At 39.4% G+C, this 21,683-nt stretch overlaps 1 protein-coding gene across 1 annotated transcript; it reads left to right on the forward strand.

Moving 5' to 3' along the window:
* The first annotated feature begins 17,073 nt into the window (after positions 1-17,073).
* LOC122278519 (uncharacterized mitochondrial protein AtMg00820-like) lies at positions 17,074-18,216 on the forward strand. Its single transcript, XM_043088701.1, has 2 exons — positions 17,074-17,442; positions 18,142-18,216. Exons 1-2 carry the CDS (start codon positions 17,074-17,076, stop codon positions 18,214-18,216), a joined length of 444 nt encoding a protein of 147 aa, XP_042944635.1.
* Positions 18,217-21,683: the final 3,467 nt, after the last annotated feature.

A 21,683-nucleotide genomic window follows, 5' to 3' on the forward strand; every position in this document is an offset into this window, starting at 1 on the left:
TTTGAAAATATTTATATGTGATATTTCCAATGCTATTGGGCTAAACTTGTTTTTAAATAACATAATTATAATATTTTGATGAGCTCTAAAAGTATTATAATCATGAAAAATTATTTAAATAAATTATTTTAATCATTTAAGAATATTACGAGATTTAACTTTACATTGAAAATTTTAAATTAATTTAAATGATTTTATTCTATTTAAGTAATTAACGAGATTTCATCATTTTAAATAATGATGAAGGAATATTATTTTATAAATTTTAGTTTATAAAATAATATTTTATCTTAATTTCTCTTAGTGTTATATTTTAAATAAAACACTTATGCATTTTCAAATCAGTATTTAAACTCATCGATAGATAGTTTTGAAGATCCCAAACTATTAAATACCCAGGCCCCTATATTTTTCCCTCTCTCTCTCCTCTCCCTTCTCCCAGCCCGATACACGGCTCTATCCCCCTCCACCCGTGCGGTTCATCTCTCGCAACCAGTGCCACCACTAACCGCCAGCTCCACCTTCACCACCGGCAGCTCCTCCTCTCGCTGGCTAGTCCATCCCCACCAGTGGTGAGTCCCACTGGCAACCCCCTTTCTCTCCTCCTCCCTTTAACTAAATGGGTATGAAAACCCATTTATTAGCCCCTACCGCGACTGTACGCGGCGAACGTGGCCACCAACCGTCACCAATAGCTTCACTACCTCATGAGCTTCCCTTCCATAGCCTCCTCTTCCTCCAGCTCTCTCTCTCTCTCTCTCTCTCTCTCTCTCTCTCTCTCTCTCTCTCTCTCTCCACTGGGCTACCTCAAGCACGGGCTCCTTTTGCACGGCTTCACTGTGCGTAGCTTCTAGCACCGCCGTACGAGGCCAGCTGGGCCACCAAGCACCACCACCGTGCTCCCTAGCCACCAAGGAACCACTAGCACCCCTCCACCTCCCCCATGAGCCTCTCTCTCTCTCTACCTGAAATGGGTCTCTCTTGGCTTAGATCTATCACCGACGGGCCGTAGCGCCACCGTGCTCCACCTCCCCTGCCACCAAGCACTTCCACTAGCCTCTCTCTTCCTCCCCCTAGCTTTCCACGAAATTCTATAACCTTCCTCCACCTTAAGCACCCTCACTCTCTCTCGGATGCACTGTTCACGGTGTGATGCCGCAGTGCTCCGCCACCTCAGACCACCATGCTGCCACCTTGAGCATTTCCAAGACCACGCCTAGCTATTCCCAAGCTCTAACTGCCATCGTATGTGGTGTTAATCGCCACGTATAGCTCCTCCGACGCTCTGATCTTGACGGGCAACGAGCGGCGTATGAGTTATCCCGTCGATGGTATAACCCTCTATCTCTTATTATTTATGATATATGTTAGTTAATAGGTTGTAAACCGTGTTGTTAGTAATTGTGGAGTGCGCTGCATAGTTGTAAAGTGAAGTGTGGTTGTGTGACAAAGTGTTAGGCATAATCATGTAGTGTTTTGCATTGTGCTGTGAAGTATGTGTGTGAGGTGTATACCGTAGTTGTGATATGGTGTGGTGTGTGAAGGGAGTACATGTGGAGTGTACTCCATGTAGTGCAGCGACGCACCGTGTGACATGTGCCGTGGTGATGTGTGGCATAGAGTGAAGAGAGTGCACGTGGCGTGTGCTCTTTGTTATATAGCAATGCATCATAAGGCATGTCACATATAAAAGGATGGTTGCATAGTTGAGAAGCGTATGATGTATTGTATAGCGTTGGGAATTGTGTAACAGTGTCCCAAAATAGCTGTTATATTGCTTGTAGTCCAAGGTGACGGATGTCACATTGTGGTTGACTTATGGCTGAGAGTATGTGTGAAGTGATGGAAAAGTATTAGAGTAGTGCAGCGGAAGCATGACAGGCATTGTACTGTAACTTGAGATTTGTCTCAAGCTATGTGATGTGTCAGAGGTGCATTTGTGGATGCAGTCCTCTTGTTAAGTGTTGAGATGAACTTGTACAGGGCCAGGAAGTAGGAAGAGTCCTATCGATAGGGTTTGAACAAGTTGGTATCGGAGTATGGAGCTTGTTTATACAAGCGGACAATCATTGAACTATAAGTTGATCTTAGGTGATAAAAGTGATAAGATACATGTGCCTCTGTCCATACACGAGTGCCGGACAGGTTTACCATATGTAATGGATAATCTATCTTGAGTACAGTTACACGATGTTTTAGCCTCAGAGTTGGCTTTAAGTCGTGTGGTGTATATGGATGGGAATGAGGATTGAGTATGGGCTAGGATGCATGAAGGTAGTAATGGGTAAGTTGTCTAGAATTGGGATGCGTGACTTAGTCAGTCTGAGTCATGCGTCGACATGTGGTTGATAGAAGAATACGACGAAGGTCTTAATGTCTTAACCTTAAGGTAAATTACGAAGGGTCACTTTAAGGAATAAGACTCCGAAAGTTTTAGCATGGTAAATGGCATGTAAGAGCCCATGGATGGATGGAGAGTGTTCCAAGTGAAGCATAGTTCTATTTTTAACATAGTTACTTATGCATTAGATAGAGAATGACGTAAGGTTATGTCTATGCATGTAGGTTACCATCTGACACGCACACGAATGAACTGCATGGAATGAGTATGGCATGAAGTCTAGATAAGTATTGAGTTCATACTCTTCTAGAGTTTTCTTAAATAAATGAAGACGAAAATGGAACGCTTTTACTTTAAAATGAAAACGAAAGGTTTTCTCTATGAGACACTCTTTACAAAAAAGAAAGCTAAGCATAATTTTTCAAGTATAAGTATGTGATGGCCCTCCTTGGCAACCCCTTTTCATGCACCCAAAGTATGTATGTGTATGCATGTAGGTGGATGCTATAAGTGGTATGTATTGTATGTATGTTCATGAAAAGAAACGAACCGAAACTTTAAAAGATGCATGAACTGACATTTTTAAATGATGCAAATGAAAGAAAACTGCTTTTAAAATGACTTTATGAATGAAATTAACCAAAGAACTGTAAAGAATCGTAAGAGCTGAATGAAAGGATTGTAAAGAACTGTAAAGTACTGAACATACTAAAAAGGAACGAAAGGACTATAAAGGAATGAATGGACTTGATGGATGATGTATGAAGATACATAACGACCATATGAAAAGAAAAGGAAAAGGTACCGAAGGACTAGACTGGACAGATTGCAATGCTGGATAAGTAGTACTGGTAGTGCACCAAGTGCTGCACCTTAATGGAATGGATTCCCAACCCGTGGCCACAAGTGAAATCAAGTCCAAAAGACCATTAACCCCAACACATGGGGCACAACAGTGTGCAACGACCAATAAAAGCGATAATAAAATAATGTATGCATGTTAAGAAATAATGCATATATGTATGAAAAGACGTATGCATAAATGTATGTAAGAAAATATATATGCATGAAAAGACTCTTTAAGAAATGAAGGTAGCAAGGTGTGGGGAACTGTTTTACGAGAAGAAAGCATGTTTAAAAGAAAAATCCCACCTCGCAATGTTTTAAAACTAACATAATGTCTATGCATGCTATGTATACGATATGTATGGAGTGATGAATGCATAACTAAAAACCTATGTTATTATATTTTAACTGTATGAAGTAATGCTTACGAGTCATTGACTCATTTTAATTTTGATGTGTGCCCTCCCAGGGACAAGATGGACATGATGTGTCAGGACAGGCATAGCCTAAGGGGAAGAGCACGAAAGCCTAGGCTTGATATTTTGTACAAGAAACTTTAATTATGAAAATTAATGTTTTTTTTTGTAACCTTTTTAATTAAGAAAATAATTTTTATTTATAAACATGGAGTCTTTTGTATCCTGGCATGAAAGGAAAATAAATTTTCAAAAGGATTCGTAATTCCCGTCTATTTTTATTAAAATCATTTTCTAAAGGACCCACCACAAGGACAGGCGTTACATGCCCCATATCAATCTCACTCTCTCTCTGTGTCGATTGAAGCTTCGTTGCCTTGTGGTCGTCATCTTCATCACTCTCTATCACTCCTTCTCTCCCGCATAGCTTTTTCCTGCTTTAGAGCTTCTCTCCTTGGCGTCAGCTCCTGGTTCAGAGCTTCTCTCTAGATTTGATGCCAACAACAAGGTAACATCCCAAACCCTAGCACTCGATCCCTATTCCTTTTTGCACTATAGTAAAATTTGGTGTCAATCGCTTCTACTATGGGATTAATAAAATTTCAATTTCTACCATGGTTGGTGCTATTTTATAAAATTTTGTTGATTTTATTAGGTTGATATATAAAATTTCTACTATGCCTATTATTAACGTCGTATTTTATACACTTTTAGGCCAGGCTCTAGGGACTTGGGTCTTCGGGCTTTCACCTGCATACTTAGAGAAAAACACAGAGAGTTGGGGGCCTTGGTGGCGGCTGGGGTGTCTTCGATGCTTAAGTTAGTATCACCTTAGTAGTTTGTGTGAGAAAGTAGAGAAATCAGAGAGCATTATTCGTACCTGGGAATAGGCTTTTATACTAGGTTTCTGGGGGGAATCGTCCATACCCCATGGTAGGAGTATATGTTCCCTCAGCTGTTCTTTTAGTCAGATTCCTTTAATGCGGTGTGGCTTATAGGGTGGTGCAATTAATGTGGTGTACCTTCCTGTCCCTTCTATCATGCGGGTGCACATCCTCAGGCTCCTCATCCTCCCTTACTATCAAAAGATCAAAGGCACCTTGTAGTTCTCCCTAACTTGCCTGTACAGTGTTTCCTAAGGTTAGTCATCATAAGGGAATGTCAGTGGGATGTGTCCCCTCATTCCTTGCATTTTGGGATCTCCTACATGATTATGGCCACGGACCGGTTGTAGGCTTGAGGTCGAGGGGCAGTCCAGTTGGGCTAGGCTCCCCCTCGTACTTGGCCTTGTCTTTTGGGTCTTTGGCTCGAGGGGAAAAATCCCCTTACACCTATCATCAATAGTTTCAGCTTTATTATGTTGATAATATTATAGGATTTATAAAGCTGTGGAATCAGATTTTTTTGTTTGGTGCCACTTTCAATCATCTTCACTGCATTGTTTCTAATTATGGAATGTAGAACACAGTGAAAGAAGTCCTCTCCCTTTATGAGTTCGTCACACCCTATGTATTGGACTCCTGAATATTTCATTACTCATTATCTACATATAATAAAGAAGTAGTTACTATGAGTAAAAATTTTTTCAGTTTGCATATTCCATTACTGAGCTAGGCTATTTTGTGGTTTTTTTTTTCTATTTATTTTGTGCTTTTAATATGGGTATTGCTATTGTGGGCAGCAACCATATGCTGTTGTTGTGGGCTTTAAGTGGGCAAAATGCTATTGTTATATGTAGGTAGAATGTGTTTTGTGATAATTTGAGATGGTGTTTTGTGATAATTTGTGATGATAATATATGTGGGCAAAAATTGTGAAAATGAAACTAAAAGTAGCACAATTTTTTGCTCAGCTATAGATGCTAATTGTATATATTGTTGGATTGTGAAAATGAAAATGAAAATTAAACTACTTTCCTTAATTTTTATTTTATACACTAAAAGGGTCATCTAGAACCCCAAAAAGAAGGAAAGAAGCCAAATAATGATAAACAAGAAATAAATGAGTTGTTTATTAACTCAATATAATAGCTCCAGTAAGATCAATCCACTAGTAATAATGGACAATTAGAACTGTTTCTGCTAGACCAACTGAATTAATAACAACATTGAATGATTGGCGCAGAGGCATCAAAGTCACATACCTTTAAAATGAGTTGTTGAATAGACTCTATTAGTATTTGTAATCCAAGAGTTGCCATTATTGATGCAAAACAATGATGCCCTGCGAACTTAAACTAAATTAGTATAGATTTCTTCCAATATGAAATTGAAAGATTGTATATGATATTTATCTACTTAGTACTCTATTATGATATGATGTTGTATTTGAAAAATTGTGATTCCCTCGACTCCATGTATGAAAATGTGAGAATCGTGATGTCGAGATGCTGACAACATGGGTCACGCATCCCAACGACAAGTGCTAAGTGTGTACACATGCAAAAAGTGTAAAAACAAAGGTTGCAGTGGATAAATTAAACTTAGTCGACTAAGTACTAGAATTTTAAATGCAAGTCTCTCAAAATAAAATGCCTTCAAAAGTTATACAGTAATCCAATAAAAATATAATACAAACCAAAGGTACACAGCAAAATAGGTAACAAATCTCCAAACCACAAAGAAGCAACCCCAGGTCACTCCTTTGGCAGAGCGAAAGCCTTAGGCTCGACGTCCTCATCTGCATCAAAATCTACGGTACTACTGCAAGGTATCAAATACCACGTGAGATATGAGTCTCAATAAGTATATATATACCTACAAGCTACCTCTAACAAGCTCCTTCACTACATATGCAAGATACAGCGTGAGATATGAGTCTCACTAATCTAGGTATATATATACCTACTTATTGAGACTCATATCTCATGGTACCTCATATGCACACCTCCTTCACTACATATGCATGATTAGTGAAGTTGTTAGACCCATCAATCTTTGAGTTTCATTCTTGCATATGTAGCGATTATAGTTGGATACCTGACGCATTAGATACAGCACTAGTTTACAGGTCGACAAGCACACTGCTAGACCTAGCATCTCCATTTACGGCTATGGCTACTTAGGTAACTAATTCCATGAACTACTTTAGCTTTTACATCCTTACTCTTTTGAAAGCTGTCATTCTTGATTTCATTTCATATGCTTGGAGTTATGCTTGGTAACATGTTATGCATAGTATTCTCGCTTCGTTGAGATAGATTTGGATTTAAACGTTGGCTAGATAAACTTTTTGTAATAAGAGTCTTAGTAATGAACTCTCTATCGGGATAGTGAAGGGAGGCTCCAATTGATAGAAAAATAGAGGAAATATCGTTATCTGTTTAAGGAATAATTTAATTCTTGAGGAAGAAAAAATGGAAATTTAATTTTTATAGGCACTAGTAGATATGAAAAGACAATGCATGATTAACCACTTGTAGATTTGAGAGCATTTTATCTTCAAAAAGCTTCTTCTATATGATATTCTCTATTTCTTATGTCTATTTTACTCTCACCTTGCAATCCAGACATTCACTAATAATAAAAAAACCCAAATGTCCTGAAAACACATAAACTATGACAGTTCTCTTCTCACATTTTACAATATGAGACCTGGAATCTCAATTCCTTTTGTGCCTCTACTTGTCTCCGGTGTTGCTGTCCAGTTTGCAACGTGATGAGACTGGAGGTTTGCCTCTCTCTGTTGCCCAACAGAGTTGCCATTTATCTTATGTCCATATGTCAGTGATGAGAAACCTTGTAACATTTTCATGAATAGAGAGAAAAAAAGAAAAGAGCCTTTTCATGGTGTGCCAAAACCACTCTATCAACTGTAACAACTTGCACATAATATAAGTTGTATAACCCTTTTTTTAAGTTGCACATAGATAGACCTTTACATATGGGAAATAGCTACATATGTTGACATTCAGACCAAATCATGGGTTCCCAACAAGTAGTTATAGTCAGTTCAGTTTGCAAAACTGTAAAGATATAGCAGTACGAATAAGACCATCCTAACCATAGAAGAAATGCAAAATCAGAGTACACTCTTACAATAGTCTACAACCAATATCATGTTGTAGAAACAAAGCTTATTTGTACATACAATAACAACCAATATTGCCTCATTCTTCTTGCTTGAATATTGGGTCACTATAAACAACGTCCTCTCGCTGTTTGAGAGGTTTTCTCTCTAGAATAGAGTACGTCCTCTTGGCTGGTTCGATTGTTTGCTAGTCCAACGGAGGGTCCCATGGAAGAAGAACTATTGAGGCAGTGGGAAAAACTAAGTCTTACAGAAAGGGAAAGGGAGGGGGTGTCTCTAGTTCCACCTACCATGCCAACAGCTTAAAAACATGTCCCTTCATGCCTACTGGTAATGATAATGGCTGAGAAGAGTATCAACAAGGAGGCCTTCAAGAGCACTATGGCCAAAGTTTGGAGATGTGCAAGCTGGATTCATTTCTCGGAGGTGGGTCCTAACAAGTTCCTTGTCAAGTTTAACAGTGCTCAGGATATGCAAAGGGTGGTGGAAGGGAGATCGTGGGTTTTCGATCGGTGGCTCTTGTGCCTACAAGCATATGATGGCTCTAAGTCCATTAATGAGGTAGCTTTCAACAAGGAGGTGTTCTGGCTGCAAGCCTATGATGTGCCCTTCAATTGCATGACACAAGAAATGGGATTACAACTTGGCAGCTATGTGGGAAGAGTGTTAAAAGTCCATGCAGATGACAGAGGAATTAGCTGGGGAAGGTTCTTAGGTATAAGGGTTGAAGTTGATATCAGAAAAGCTTTACTAAGGGGTACTTTTCTCAATGTGAAGGGGAAGAAATGTTGGGTGCCATTCAAATATGAGAGATTGCCTTCAATATGTTTTAAGTGAGGGACCATCAAACATAATCAATCAGCTATTCTAAATGTAACCAAAGGGGGAGTAAATCAACAGTATGGGGCTTGGCTGAGAGCGCCTGCTACCAGGGATAGTGACTTGAAGCCAAAGAAGTATGGGGAAGATGTCGCTCCAAAAGTTCAAGCTCATACGCAACCATGGAGGAGGGAGACAGAAGTTAGGGAAGACCCCCAAAAGGGAAATCCAGTCTTCACGAAAGGGTGTTAGGTAAGGGACATAGCCTCAGATAGACTTGACCGTAAGACTGTCGACAGAAGTGACATGCAGGAGGTAGGGAGGTTGACTAGGCAAGGAAACTTCCCTAGAAAAGATTGTACACAAAAGCTGGCAGGAAAAGGCGCCTTTCCACTACACCCTCCATATGTTCCCTATGATACACTAGGAAAGAAGCCTGATGAGCATACAAGGCCTGTAATAGAAGTAAACACTCCTTTGCCAGCTAAAGCGATAGTCAACAATGGAACAACTGGAATTGAGGCCCCAACTGATTTAGTTACACAGATTCATTCCATTGAAAACTTTCTTTCTGACCAACTAGAAGTCTTGAACCAACCTAAAAAGGGTCCCACATGGAGAAGACGAGTAAGGAATCTGAATGTTGAAAATTTCTCACCAGGACTGGAAGGAAGTCTTTCAGGCCTGCCCCACAGAAGCAAGAGAGTAACAAGTCCAATTCCTAAGAGAAGCAAAAGAATTGCAACAGCCTGTGCAAACCTTAGTAAGAACAAAAAAAATAAAGACAGAGAATAATGTGTTTGAAAACAATGAAATCACAGACATGGTGAAGGTTGTTAAACAGCCCCACCAAGACCAATGAGCTTCATCAGCTGGAACTCACGTGGGCTTGGGAACCCACGGGGAGTTTGAGTACTTCGAGATATGGTTCGAAGAGAAGATCCCACAATCTTGTTTCTACAAGAGACAAGATTGAGTGCCACTAGAATGGAAAAACTTAAGTATTTTTTGGGCTTTCCAAATTGTCTAGTAGTAAGTAATGACAAAGGAGGGGGGGCATTTCTCTTCTATGGAAAAACCCCATTGATCTAAAGATCCTTCACTATTCAAAATCCCATATCCACGTTGAGATCAAACCACAAGAGGAGAATGAAGTTGTCTGGTACTTGACTGGAGTGTATGGTCATCCAGAAGTTGCAAAAAGACATGAAACTTGGTCTTTAATAAAATCTCTCATAGTACCAACAAGTTGTGCTTAGCTCATAATGGGGGACTTCACTGAAATCTTCACATGGGGGAGAAAAGCAGAGGAAGGTGTAGACTTGAGTGGCAGATGGAAGACTTCAGTGACATGCTTACTGAATGCAGACTATTTGATTTGGGGTTCTGTGGACCCCAATTCACATGGTGGAATGGGAGACAAAGAAAATAGTGTGTCCGAAAGATTAGATAGATTATGTGCTAATCAAGAGTGGAATTCTCTATTCTCTTTGTGGTATGTTGTTCATATTCCAATTGCCTACTCAGACCATCTTGTTGTTTGTTTGAAACCTTATGCTGATCCCAGTTTTGGAAGCCGAGGGCCTAGTTTTAGATTTGAGGCTATGTGGACTGAGACAGAAGATTGCAAACAGGTGGTGTCTTCCACTTGGGACTTAGTGGAAGGAGAAAAGGACATCTCTTTGATTATGAATAAGGTAAAGAGCTGTGGGGAGAGGCTTCAGCAATGGAACAAGAGTAGTTTTGGTCATGTGAAGAGACACATTGCTAAGGTCCGAGACAGGATGAATCTTTTGTACAAAATTGACCCAAACTGTTTGAGAACAGAAGAGCATAAAAATGCAAAGGTTGAGATGAAGACATGGCTGGAAAGAAATGAAATCATGTGGAGACAAAGGTAGAAGGCATTATGGTTAAAGGAGGGAGACAAAAACACAAGGTTTTTTCATAGGAAAGCCTCCCAAAGATAGAAAAGGAATCAAATCAAAGGTGTGAGAGATAGTAACAATATCTGGAAGGTGGGAGTAGAAAGAGATAGAATTATACTGGATTACTTCCAAACCATATTCACCTCTTCAGGCCAACAAGGACAAGTGGGTTTTCTAGACAGGTTGCAGGGTTATGTGACTGAGGAAATGAATGAGAATCTGATGCAGCAGTACACAACAGAAGAAGTGGTCCAGGCCTTGAATCAAATGGAACCCTCCAAAGCCCCTGGACCTGATGGTATGCCCCCTTTATTTTATCAGAAGTATTGGACTGTGGTAGGAAGGGATGTCACCAAGGCTGTGTTGAAAGCACTAAATGAAGGGGCCTTCCCAACTGAACTCAATCACACTTACATTGCTTTAATTCCTAAGAAGGATAAACCAAAAAAAATTGTAGAATTCAGACCAATCAGCCTGTGCAATGTAGTCTACAAGTTGATTGCTAAAGTCCTCTCCAATAGACTTAAACATATCCTGCCACAGGTAATATCCATGTCTCAATCAGCCTTTGTACCTGGTAGGCTAATTACAGATAATGTCTTAGTTGCTTATGAGCTAGTCCATTACCTAAGGTAGAAGAGAAAAGGGAAAAAAGGGTACATGTCACTCAAATTAGATATGAGCAAAGCATATGATAGGGTGGAGTGGGGTTTCCTAGACACTATTATGAGTAAAATGGGGTTCAATGAGAAATGGAGAAAGCTAATTATGTGCTGTGTGCAGTCTGTCTCATATTCGATTCTTGTAAATGGAAGTCCAAAAGGTCCTATCAAGCCCACAAGAGAATTGAGACAAGGGGACCCCCACTCCCCTTATCTTTTCCTCCTTTGCACTGAAGGTTTGGTAGCCATGCTCAAACAAGCTGAGGAGAACAAGTTGGTGAAAGGTATAAAAATCTGTAGAGGCAGCCCAAGGATCAACAACCTCCTTTTTGCAGATGATAGTTTGTTCTTTTGTAGGGCCTCTTTGCAAACTAATGCACACATCCACCAACTTCTAAAGGAGTATGAACTAGCATCGGGTCAGAAAGTCAATAAAGAGAAGACATCAATGGTCTTCAGTACCAATATTGACTCCCAACTGTAACAGGAAATTATGGCCTCTTGGGGGATACAGCAAGCTCAATAGTATGAGAAGTATCTTGTTCTCCCATCTGTGGTAGGTAGATCCAAGAAAATGGCCTTCATGAATGTAAAAAGCAGGGTTTGGAAGAAGCTTCAAGGATGGAAGGAAAGGCTACTCTCACAAGGGGGGAAGGAGGTACTGATTAAAGCAGTAGTCTTATCAATCCCCTCATACTCTATGAGCTGCTTCAAACTCCCTAAAAGCTTGTGCAAAGAGTTGGAGAACATGATGGCAAAGTTCTGGTGGGGCCAAAGGAAGGAGGAAAACAAAATTAGATGGGTGAGCTGGTCCAAAATGTGTGCTACTAAGCAAGATGAGGGAATGGGCTTTAAGGACCTCCATAGTTTCAATATGGCTTTATTAGCAAAACAAGCATGGAGGATTATGAATGAGACATCTTCTCTTCTCCATAGGATTTACAAGTCTAAGTACTTCCCCAATTCGAGCATTCAGGAAGCACAATTGGGAAATGCCCCATCATATGCATGGAGAGGGATCTGGGAATCTATAAGACTACTAATGAAAGGATGCAGGTGGCGGGTGAGTGATGGAGAGTCCATAAACATCTGGACTGATATCTGGCTGCCAGGCCAAAACCAAGTCCCCTTAATCCAAGGTCAAGTTAGTAGAAACAATTGCCAACAAGTAGTACAACTGATTGATGGGGAGACAAATTGGTGGGATGCTGGGTTAGTCAAGAGAACTCTTCCTCCTAGAGAAGCTGCTGAAGTGCTAAGGATGCCTCTAGGTCCTTCCCCTAGAGAGGATAAGCTAATATGGCACCATGAAAGCTTAGGAGAATATACAGTGAGGAGTGCTTATAAGCTTTTTTGGTTCGTAAAGAACCACATGCCAGAAGGAGATTGTTCAAACTATCAGGCCTAACAAAGTTTTTGGAAGCATTTATGGAAACTGCCTATACCACACAGGGTCAGAGTCTCCTCATGGAGAGTATGCAAGCACAAATTGCCCACTTTGAAAAACCTGGTGGTTAGGAAGGTTGTTACTGAGGATATCTGTAAGCTTTGTCATGAGAGCAGGGAAGACACAAGCCATACACTGATCTATTGTCCTTCCATTCTACCCCTATGGAAGACACTTTTTAGCTATTTATTTCAGGAAGGTGACCAAAAGGGCTTTATGGAGATAGCAATGAGAGTGAAAAAAAAGGGTAGGCAAGGGACCTAGAGAAATTCTTCCTCATTGCCTGGTCCTTTCGGTATAGAAGAAATCAGTTCTACTTTGAAGGACAAGTTCAGCATCCACAACAGTCTGCAGATCATGCCCTGTCCACGCTTAAGGAGTCACAAGGAGTTCAAGATGGTAGTAAACAACTTTTGATAAGAAATGTGGGGTGGAGACCCCCTCCCACAAGGGTCCTAAAACTCAATACAGATGGGGCTTTATTCCGGGGGCATTGCAGAATAGGAGTGGGAATTATATTGAGGGATGAGAAAGGGAGAGTAGTGTTGGCTACGTGTAACAAAGAGCCTGAGTTCTCTGATCCTATGGAAGTGGAGCTACTTGCCATATTGAGAGGTCTCCAATTATGTATTCCAATGGGCATCAATGAGCTTATTGTGGAGACTGACTCTTTGCTCAGTGTTAAGGCCATAGCAACAGAAGGGGAGTCCATGTCCCCCCAAGGCAATCTGATCTCCTCCATCCACGACCTTTCAAAACAGGTACCAAGAGTAAGCTTCCAACATGTTAGCAGAGAGCACAATGCAGCAGCTGATGGCCTGGCAAAATTAGCATGTTTTGTAGAGGATTTAACAGTTTGGTGGGATTCAATTCCCGAGTGTATTTCCCAAATTGTTTGGCATGATGCCAGTGTGTAATTCTCTTTATGACTCTAATTAATGAAGGTGAGTTGTTATATAAAAAAAAAAAAGAATATTGGGTCACTATGGAGTGGAACAACCATCAGCTTGAGTTACTTCCAGAGGGATTTCACGCTAGTTCTTTTACTTTGATCCTAAAGTAATCCTAAACTAGTTAGAAACTTCCGTAGTGTTTGGTGACCCCATTGGATGTCATTTTGCAAGACAACATTGTCGATTTGCTCTGAGTAAGACTGCCCTTCTCTTTTTTTGGTAAGTAAAGCTTTTGTTCGAATTCTCTCTCAAGCTTTTCTTCCTAATCATTGAAAATTTTGGAAGGTGCTGGTTAAGGTGCTTCAACATCTTGTTCTTGCTTCTCCACTAACTGAATTTGGTTAGGTTTCAGTACATAGAAAAAGAACAAATACAAGATGACAAAGAATAGAATCCACATGAATATGTATAAATATATATATATATATAATATTGACCTCTCATCTCATATCTGACAGATGTTAAAATGTAGATAAATATTTGCTCTCTTCCATTTTGAGTTTAAAGATATAGGTAGCAACTTGATGTGCATATATAGCTAGTGTAAAATCTAACTTCATAACAAGTACATTGATCCATCTAAAGGACTTTACCGTAACATCTTTACATGAAAAATGAAACCCATACATACCCTGACATTGCATGAAAATGCCTTATTTTCACATTATCATCTATATAGAGGAAAAATGTTTCTTTATGTTAACACAAATGAATTGAAAAACTGGCAAAAACATAACACTAAGGTACTCAGATTCTTTTTTATCTTTTTTTTGGTGAAAGGACAGATTTGATTGCAGTAAAAATTAGACCATACAAGACTTGTTAAACGAAAATAAGAGGAACGACTATATGAGGACAGTCTTCCATCCATACTTTAATCTGAAAGTCAAATTTAATTGCTCTTATAAGGAATGAAATCAACAATAAAGCAGACGAGCTACAATCAAGCAATATCTCAGCAACATGAACAAACTTGGAAAGTCAATTCTATTTGATCCTACTCTGCTATATATAGTTGATGTGTAATTTCCTATATTCTAGCATTCTTTCTATTTTGTATAGTTTCCTTAGATAGCACTGTTTGTACATGGCACTATATATATATATATATATATATATATTTTCCTTTTGCATGGAGTCTTCTGCCACTTTTGTTTCCTCAACCTCTTTAGATCCTTATCCATATCCTATGTCACAGAATGTATCCAACTATGTTTCTCTCAAACTCAGCTCCTCAAACTTTCTACTTTGGAAAACATAGATGCTAAACCTTCTTGAAAGCTATGACCTTCAAGGGTTGATCACATGTGACATCCACTCCCCTTCACAATGTATTCTAGATGAATATAATACATCTCAGCCTAATCCACTTTATCATAAGTGGCACAGGTCTGATAGGCTGGTCAAAGAATGGCTTACAGCCACCTTGTCTAAGGAAGTGTTAGGCATTGTTGTTGGCCTAAACATTGCCTTAGAGGTTTGGAGTGCTCCTGTTCATGCTTTTACACGAGTATCTTTTGATAATAGTCTTGCTCTTAAGCAAAGACTTACCTCAATCACGAAAGGATCTGATTCCCAGAGTGAGTATCTGAGGAAATTAAAACAATCTGTGATGAACTTGCTGCTTTTGGCAAGCCTGTTTCTGAACACAAGAAGTCTTGGTGGCTTCTCAATGGTCTTGGTAAGGACTTTGAAGTTTTTACAGCAAGAATGCTTAGGTCTCCTATTCCCTCATACTCTGAAGTAGTAACTCTGTTGGAAAGCTATGCTGATAGACACAAATCTAATACTGCTCCTTCACCTATGGTCTTTTATGGACAGTAGTCACACAAACAAAAGAAACTACCTGCGAACATAGGTTCTTTTACACCCAAAGGTCGTGGATTTGTCCAAGGCCAATCCACTGGATCCAAATCAAACTACACCCCCAACAATCAGTCTCGTGGTCAACCTTTAGCCTCCAATCTCAAGTCTACCAACAAAGAGGAAATTATTTGCCAAATCTTCAAAAAAAGAAACCACACTGCACTCAAGTGTTACAATCGCTATGATCATTCCTTCACAAATGACAGTCTTCCTTAGAGTTCTGTAGCAATCAAGATGGATGAAGCTCTTGACACATCTGCATGGCATCCAGACATGGGTGCCACTGACCATATGACTGCTAATGAAGATACTCTTCACTCTTTAATTCCATATAATGGTCCTGATGGTTGGAAATGGAAAAGTCTTACCTATTACTCATGTTGGTCATGCACTGGTTGGTGGCTCGTCTCACTCTCAAATTCAGTTGAATGATGTGCTTGTGGTACCTGACATTAATAAGGATTTATTATCTGTTAGTAAGCTCAATCCGACTATCCATTGAAATTTGAGTTTGATGGACATGGTTTTGTGATAAAGGACAGGGTAACCATGAAGACAGTAGCCAGGGGTAGGAAGAAGAAGGGCCTATACATTTTTGATGATGCTGTCCCAACTCATAATAAACAGACCTATTTCTCTTCAAGAATTTGATCCACCAATAAAGAGAACTGGCATCTCAGGCTTGGACACCCAAACTCTAGAGTATTAGACTATCTTTGTACCAAGAAGTTTATTACTCTTGATTCAAAACATGTTTCTTCTGAAACTTGTATAAGTTGTCAAATGGGGAAAGCTTGTAAATTGCCTTTTCTTTCAAGAGAACATACTGTCAGTATTTCTTTTCAAAAAGTTCATTGTGATCTATGGGGACCTACTCCCATTCTCTCTGGAGAAAAATATAGATTCTATGCTATCTTTGTTGATGAAGCTACAAATTTCACATGGTTGTCATGTGCCAATTTAGTGCCAAAATCTGTGTGTTTGAAACTGATGAAGGAGGTGAATTTAATGACAAGAACGTCACCCAATATTTTCACCGACATGGAATTCTTCATTAATCTGCCTGTCCTAAAACACTTGAACAAAATGGCAAGGCTGAAAGAAAACACAGATGTATAACCAATTTAGGTTTGACTATGATGTTTCATGCCAAACTCCCATCTAGATTCAGGTTAGACTGTTTCTCTACTGCTATTTTCCTGCTTAACAGACTGCCATCACCTGTGCTCAATATGGACTCTCCTTTCTTCAGGCTTTATAATAAACATCCTGATTATAGCATTCTTAGAACAATTGGGTCTAGATGCTTTCCTTATCTTGGAGATTATAGGTCAAATAAACTTGAACCTAAGTCATTGCCATGTGTCTTTATTGGATACAACACCAAACACAAAGGCTACAAATGCCTTTATCCACCAACTGATCAAATCTATACATCTAGACATGTTGTTTTTGATGAACCTGCCCTACCTTATTCTAAGCCAACTATGCTATATGATTCTCCTCTTGTTGAAGGGGAATTCTCTAGTTTCCTTGAATGGCACACTGGCACTTCCCGGGAACCTATCTTGCAGCGTTTGCCTTTGCCCTCTGCCTTTGCTCCTCCTCCCACATCATTAGCTCAGCTAGAGAGCAACAATTTATCACCTCCTATGATTACTGGATCACATTCTGACCCAAGTCCATTGCACACTACAGATTCTCCTTTTCCTGCTATGCAGGAACTCCCAATCTAGCATCCTATGGAAACTAGGGCAAGGTGTGGAATGCACAAACCTAACCCATGTTATGCAAACTTGCATAATCTGGTCTCTATTCCTACTGAGCCAAAGTCTATCAAGTCTGCAAGAAGTCAATTTGGTTGGTCTGTTGCAATGGAAGAAGAACTAGCTACACTTGCGGCTAATAAAACTTGGGAATTGGTTCCAAGAACTATTGACATGAATGTCATTGGCTCAAAGTGGGTGTATGAGGCTAAGCTAAAAGTAGATGGCACACTTGAAAGACTTAAAGGAAGATTAGTTGTCAAAGGGTTTAGTCAATTGGATGGTTTGGACTTCTCAGAAACATTTTCTCCAGTTGTGAAGCCTACTACTATAAGGGTGGATCTCACTCTTGCCACTATTAAAAATTGGGTAATTCATCAATTAGATGTTAGGAATGCCTTTCTTCATGGCTTCCTTAACAAGCCTGTTTATGTGCAATAGCCACCAGGCTATGTCAATGAGCTTCATCCTCAGCATGTGTGCAAACTCACTCAAGCCTTGTGTGGCCTCAAACAGGCCCCTCTAGCCTGGTTTGATAGACTCAGTGATTTTCTTTTACAACTTGGGTTTTACTCAAGTTCAGTTGATCCCATTTTGCTTATATGTCACTCTAAACATTAGCTACTAATACTTCTATTGTATGTAAATGATATGGTGGTCATAAGTGACAATCCCAATGGCATTCAGTGGCTGATTTCCTAGCTCAGTTCTCAATTTTCCATTAAAGATCTTGGTTTTCTTCACCATTTTCTAGGAATAGAAGTTCGTAGAATTGGTTTAGATCTTTTCTTATCTCAGCATAGGTATATTTTGGACCTCCTAACTGTAGCAAATATGCATGAGTGTAAGCCCTTGTCTACAGCTATCCCATCAGAAGGTCAGCACCTCAATGATTCTGCTTAACCATATCATGATTGAACAACTTATAGAAGTATTGTTGGAGGGTAGCAGTACCTGACTTTTACAAGACCAGATCTATCATTTTGTGTCAACAATGTTTGCCAATTCATGCAATCACCAACTATTACTCATTTCAAGCATGTTAAAAGGATTTTGAGGTACTTGCAGGGTACTGCACAGCTTGGCCTACGAATCATCTCCAGCATCACATTAGATCTCTATGGGTTTTCAGATGCAGATTAGGCTGGTTGCCCAGCCACAAGAAGATCTATATCAGGGTACTGCACCTTTCTTGGCAGCAATTGTATCTCATGGAGTGCAAAGAAGCAACGTAAAATGTCCAGATCAAGTACTGAGGTTGAATATAGGGCCATGGCATCTACTGCAACTGAGCTAACTTGGCTCTCAATCCTTCTTAGAGACCTTGGAGTGCCACTACCAAAAGCACCAATTTTACACAGTGATAACATGAGTGCTCTGTATATGTTAGTAAATCCTGTTCTACATGCTCGTACAAAGCATATAGATCTTGATTACCATTATGTCAAAGAGAGAGAGTAGAACTCTGCTCATTGGAGACTAAGTATGTGACTTCCTTTCATCAGCTTGATTATATTTTTACAAAGCCCTTGCTTAAAGGTCCATTCAAACTGCCGAGAGACAAACTTGGCCTTTGTTACCTACCACAACCTAGTTTGAGGGGGAATATAAGGAATGAAATCAACAATAAAGCAGATGAGGTACAATGAAGCAATATCTCAGCAACATGAACAAACTTGGAAAGTTGATTCTATTTGATCTTGCTCTGCTGTATATAGTTAATGTGTAATTTATTTTACTCTAGCATTCTTTCTATTTTGTATAGTTTCCTTAGACAACATTGTTTGTACATGGCACTATATATATGAATGATAGAATACTCTCTTAGGTAACTCGAGAGATATTATTTTCTCAAAACATCTTTAGCTCTTTGTGATCGAATTAAAGATAGTGAATCATATTTTCCTTGTTGATCTACTCTCTCTCTCTCTCTCTCTCTCTCTCTCTCTCTCTCTCTCTCTCTCTCTCTCTATATATATATATATATATAGAATATACATATATACATATGCTTTTCCAGCAATTATGAGCAGGTTTAAAGATAGATATTTCATTGCTCAAAGTGTCAGGTTGTGCCTAGCTTGAAGTTGAATCTTTGTCTGTAGAATATTCTTTTAGTTACTTGAAAATCAAGACCATTGTGTGCTTCTGATAATTATTTAATTTATTAGATAACAAACACAAGCTTCATAATTTAATTTATTAGATAACAAACTAAGCTTTGCTCACATTTAGGGAATTAATCGAGATACATTGTATACATCTACTGTAACATGCATGACCCGATGATTATGCCTGTGCGAATTGGATGTTTGTTGTCCCATGGGAGACCCTTCACGTAAAGGCTGTCATCTCTCAATTCCAAGTCTTAGCAATCCTCTCTTTTCAATAAGATAAGAAGAATGAGCTTTGGCCACATCCTACTTAACTATGTTAAACAGTCTAAGGGATGTGACTTGTGTGTACTTGCATGTCTATTTGTAATGCCCAGTAATATGTAAAGCTTAGGAAACAGAAAGATGCTGAAGTATTGGAAGTGTAAAGCAATTGGGTACATGGGATGCATTTTTTGATAGGTGGGTACTGTCAAAGTATTGTGTGAATGGCCGAATTAATTGGCCTTGAGTAATTTGTAGATTATATAAAAGCTTTACAAGAATTCTATACATGGAAAGAATGCAATTCCCTGAATGATTCTAGCCCTATATGGAAACTATACTCTGTCAAATATGCTAACTATACAAACCTAAGTTAATTAAGGAAGGTGAAAATAAGGAAAGAAGAATAATTATGGACAACAGAGCTGTCCATTAATAGCCTCACTCAAATTGATGTGGGTTGATCAACAAGCATCAATTTACTACATTAGAAGCAATGTCGATGGTGAGTAAGAGCTTTGGTGAAGATAGCATAAATTTGTAGTTCAATGGAAACATTGGAAGAGTGATAACACGAACTTTAAATGCTTCACGGATGGAGTGACAATCGACTTAAATATGCTTCATGCGCTCATGATAGACAGGATTGGCTATGATCTAAATAGCACTCGTATTATCAACATGTAGAGGTGTAGGATTGGTCTCAAAAAAATCTAGCTGAGCAAGCAAATCTTGAAGCCAAATAATTTCAGAACAAGTAAGAAATATCGCTCGATACTCAGATTCTGTTAATGACTTAGAAACTTTGTCTTGTTTCTTACTCTTCCAAGAGATCAATGCATCACCTAATAACACACACCGACCAATGATGAGGTGACGTGTATCCACACAACCAGCCCAATCAGCATTGCTATAAGCAGCAAGGCTAGTAGAGTTTCCGGTAGGGAAAAGTAAACCACGGGCAGAAGAGCCCTAAACATAGCATATGATCCTATTGACATCAACCAAATGAAGATGATGAGGAGTATGAAGAAACTGGCTAACTTGCTGTACAGCAAACGAAGTGTCCGGTCTAGTAATGGTGAGATAAACAAGGTTACGCACCAACTTCCAGTATAAACTTGGATCAGCAAGTCACCCTCCTCTTTGTGAAGCTTGACATTTAATTCCATGGGAGTATCAACAAAAGTAGCCTCCTATAGGCCAGTTGTAGCCACCATGTCCCTAGTATACTTATGTTGATTGAGTGAAATACCAAAGGGATTACGATGCACCTCAAGACCAAGAAACTATATGAGAGACCCAAGATCTTTCATATGAAAGGACTCTGAGAGATGAGTCTTGATCTGACCAAGTAAAGCAAAATTGGAACCAGTGATCAAAATATCACCAACATAAACCAAAAGAACAAAAAAACCCATATCTGATTTAGGAAGAAATAATGAAGTGTCATACTTGCTTTGTTAGAATGAAAATTGTAATAAAGTAGTGTGGAATTTATCAAACTAGGCCCTCGGACCTTATTTGAGACCATATAGAGAGCGATGAAGCTTACACACATTTGAAGTTAGAGGGAAATAATCCTGGGGGTGACTTCATATAAATACACTTTTTAAGATCCCCATGAAGAAAAACATTCTTGACATCTATTTGATGTGGTGGCCAATCATTAGAAGTAGCAAGAGCTAGAATCGTATGAACAATAGTCATCTTAGCCACAGGAGCAAAGGTCTCTTCAAAAGTGACACCATATTCCTGGTTATTCCCAAGTGCAACAAGGAGAGCTTTGTAACGATCCAAACTTCCATCAGATTGGACCTTGACTGAGTAAACCCATTTGCAACCAGGAGGACAAGGCTCAATGTCCTAGGTGTGATTGGCCTCTAGAGTAGCAATTTCTTCCTGCATAGCTTGTCACCAACAATCATGCTTGCCAACATGTGAGAGGATGTGTGAATATTAAAATTAGACAATGCAGCAGTAAGGGCTGAAATAGAATTTCCAGAATTGGAAGAGGGAAACCCATACCTATCCATGGGTATAGACCCTCAAGGATAGCGACATACCAAAGGCTCTGGAAGTGCTGCAACTGACTAAGTCTAAAGCGTGGCAAGATCAGATATTGGATAAGCCACTGGAACAGACTGTGGGTGGGAGTGTCTTGTATACACAATACCTGGTTTAAAGTGAGAACTAACTTGAGAAAGATCTGAGAACTGCTACTCAAACGAG

The sequence above is a fragment of the Carya illinoinensis genome, chromosome 10 (genome assembly GCF_018687715.1).
Source record: "Carya illinoinensis cultivar Pawnee chromosome 10, C.illinoinensisPawnee_v1, whole genome shotgun sequence".
Classification (NCBI taxonomy): domain Eukaryota; kingdom Viridiplantae; phylum Streptophyta; class Magnoliopsida; order Fagales; family Juglandaceae; genus Carya; species Carya illinoinensis.

Coding starts and splice junctions, on each gene's coding strand:
- LOC122278519 (XM_043088701.1), top strand. CDS start 17,074: ATGCACAAACCTAACCCATGTTATGCAAACTTGCATAATCTGGTCTCT. Junction 17,443..18,141: donor TTGCCACTATTAAAAATTGG/GTAATTCATCAA, acceptor AGGTACTTGCAG/GGTACTGCACAGCTTGGCCT.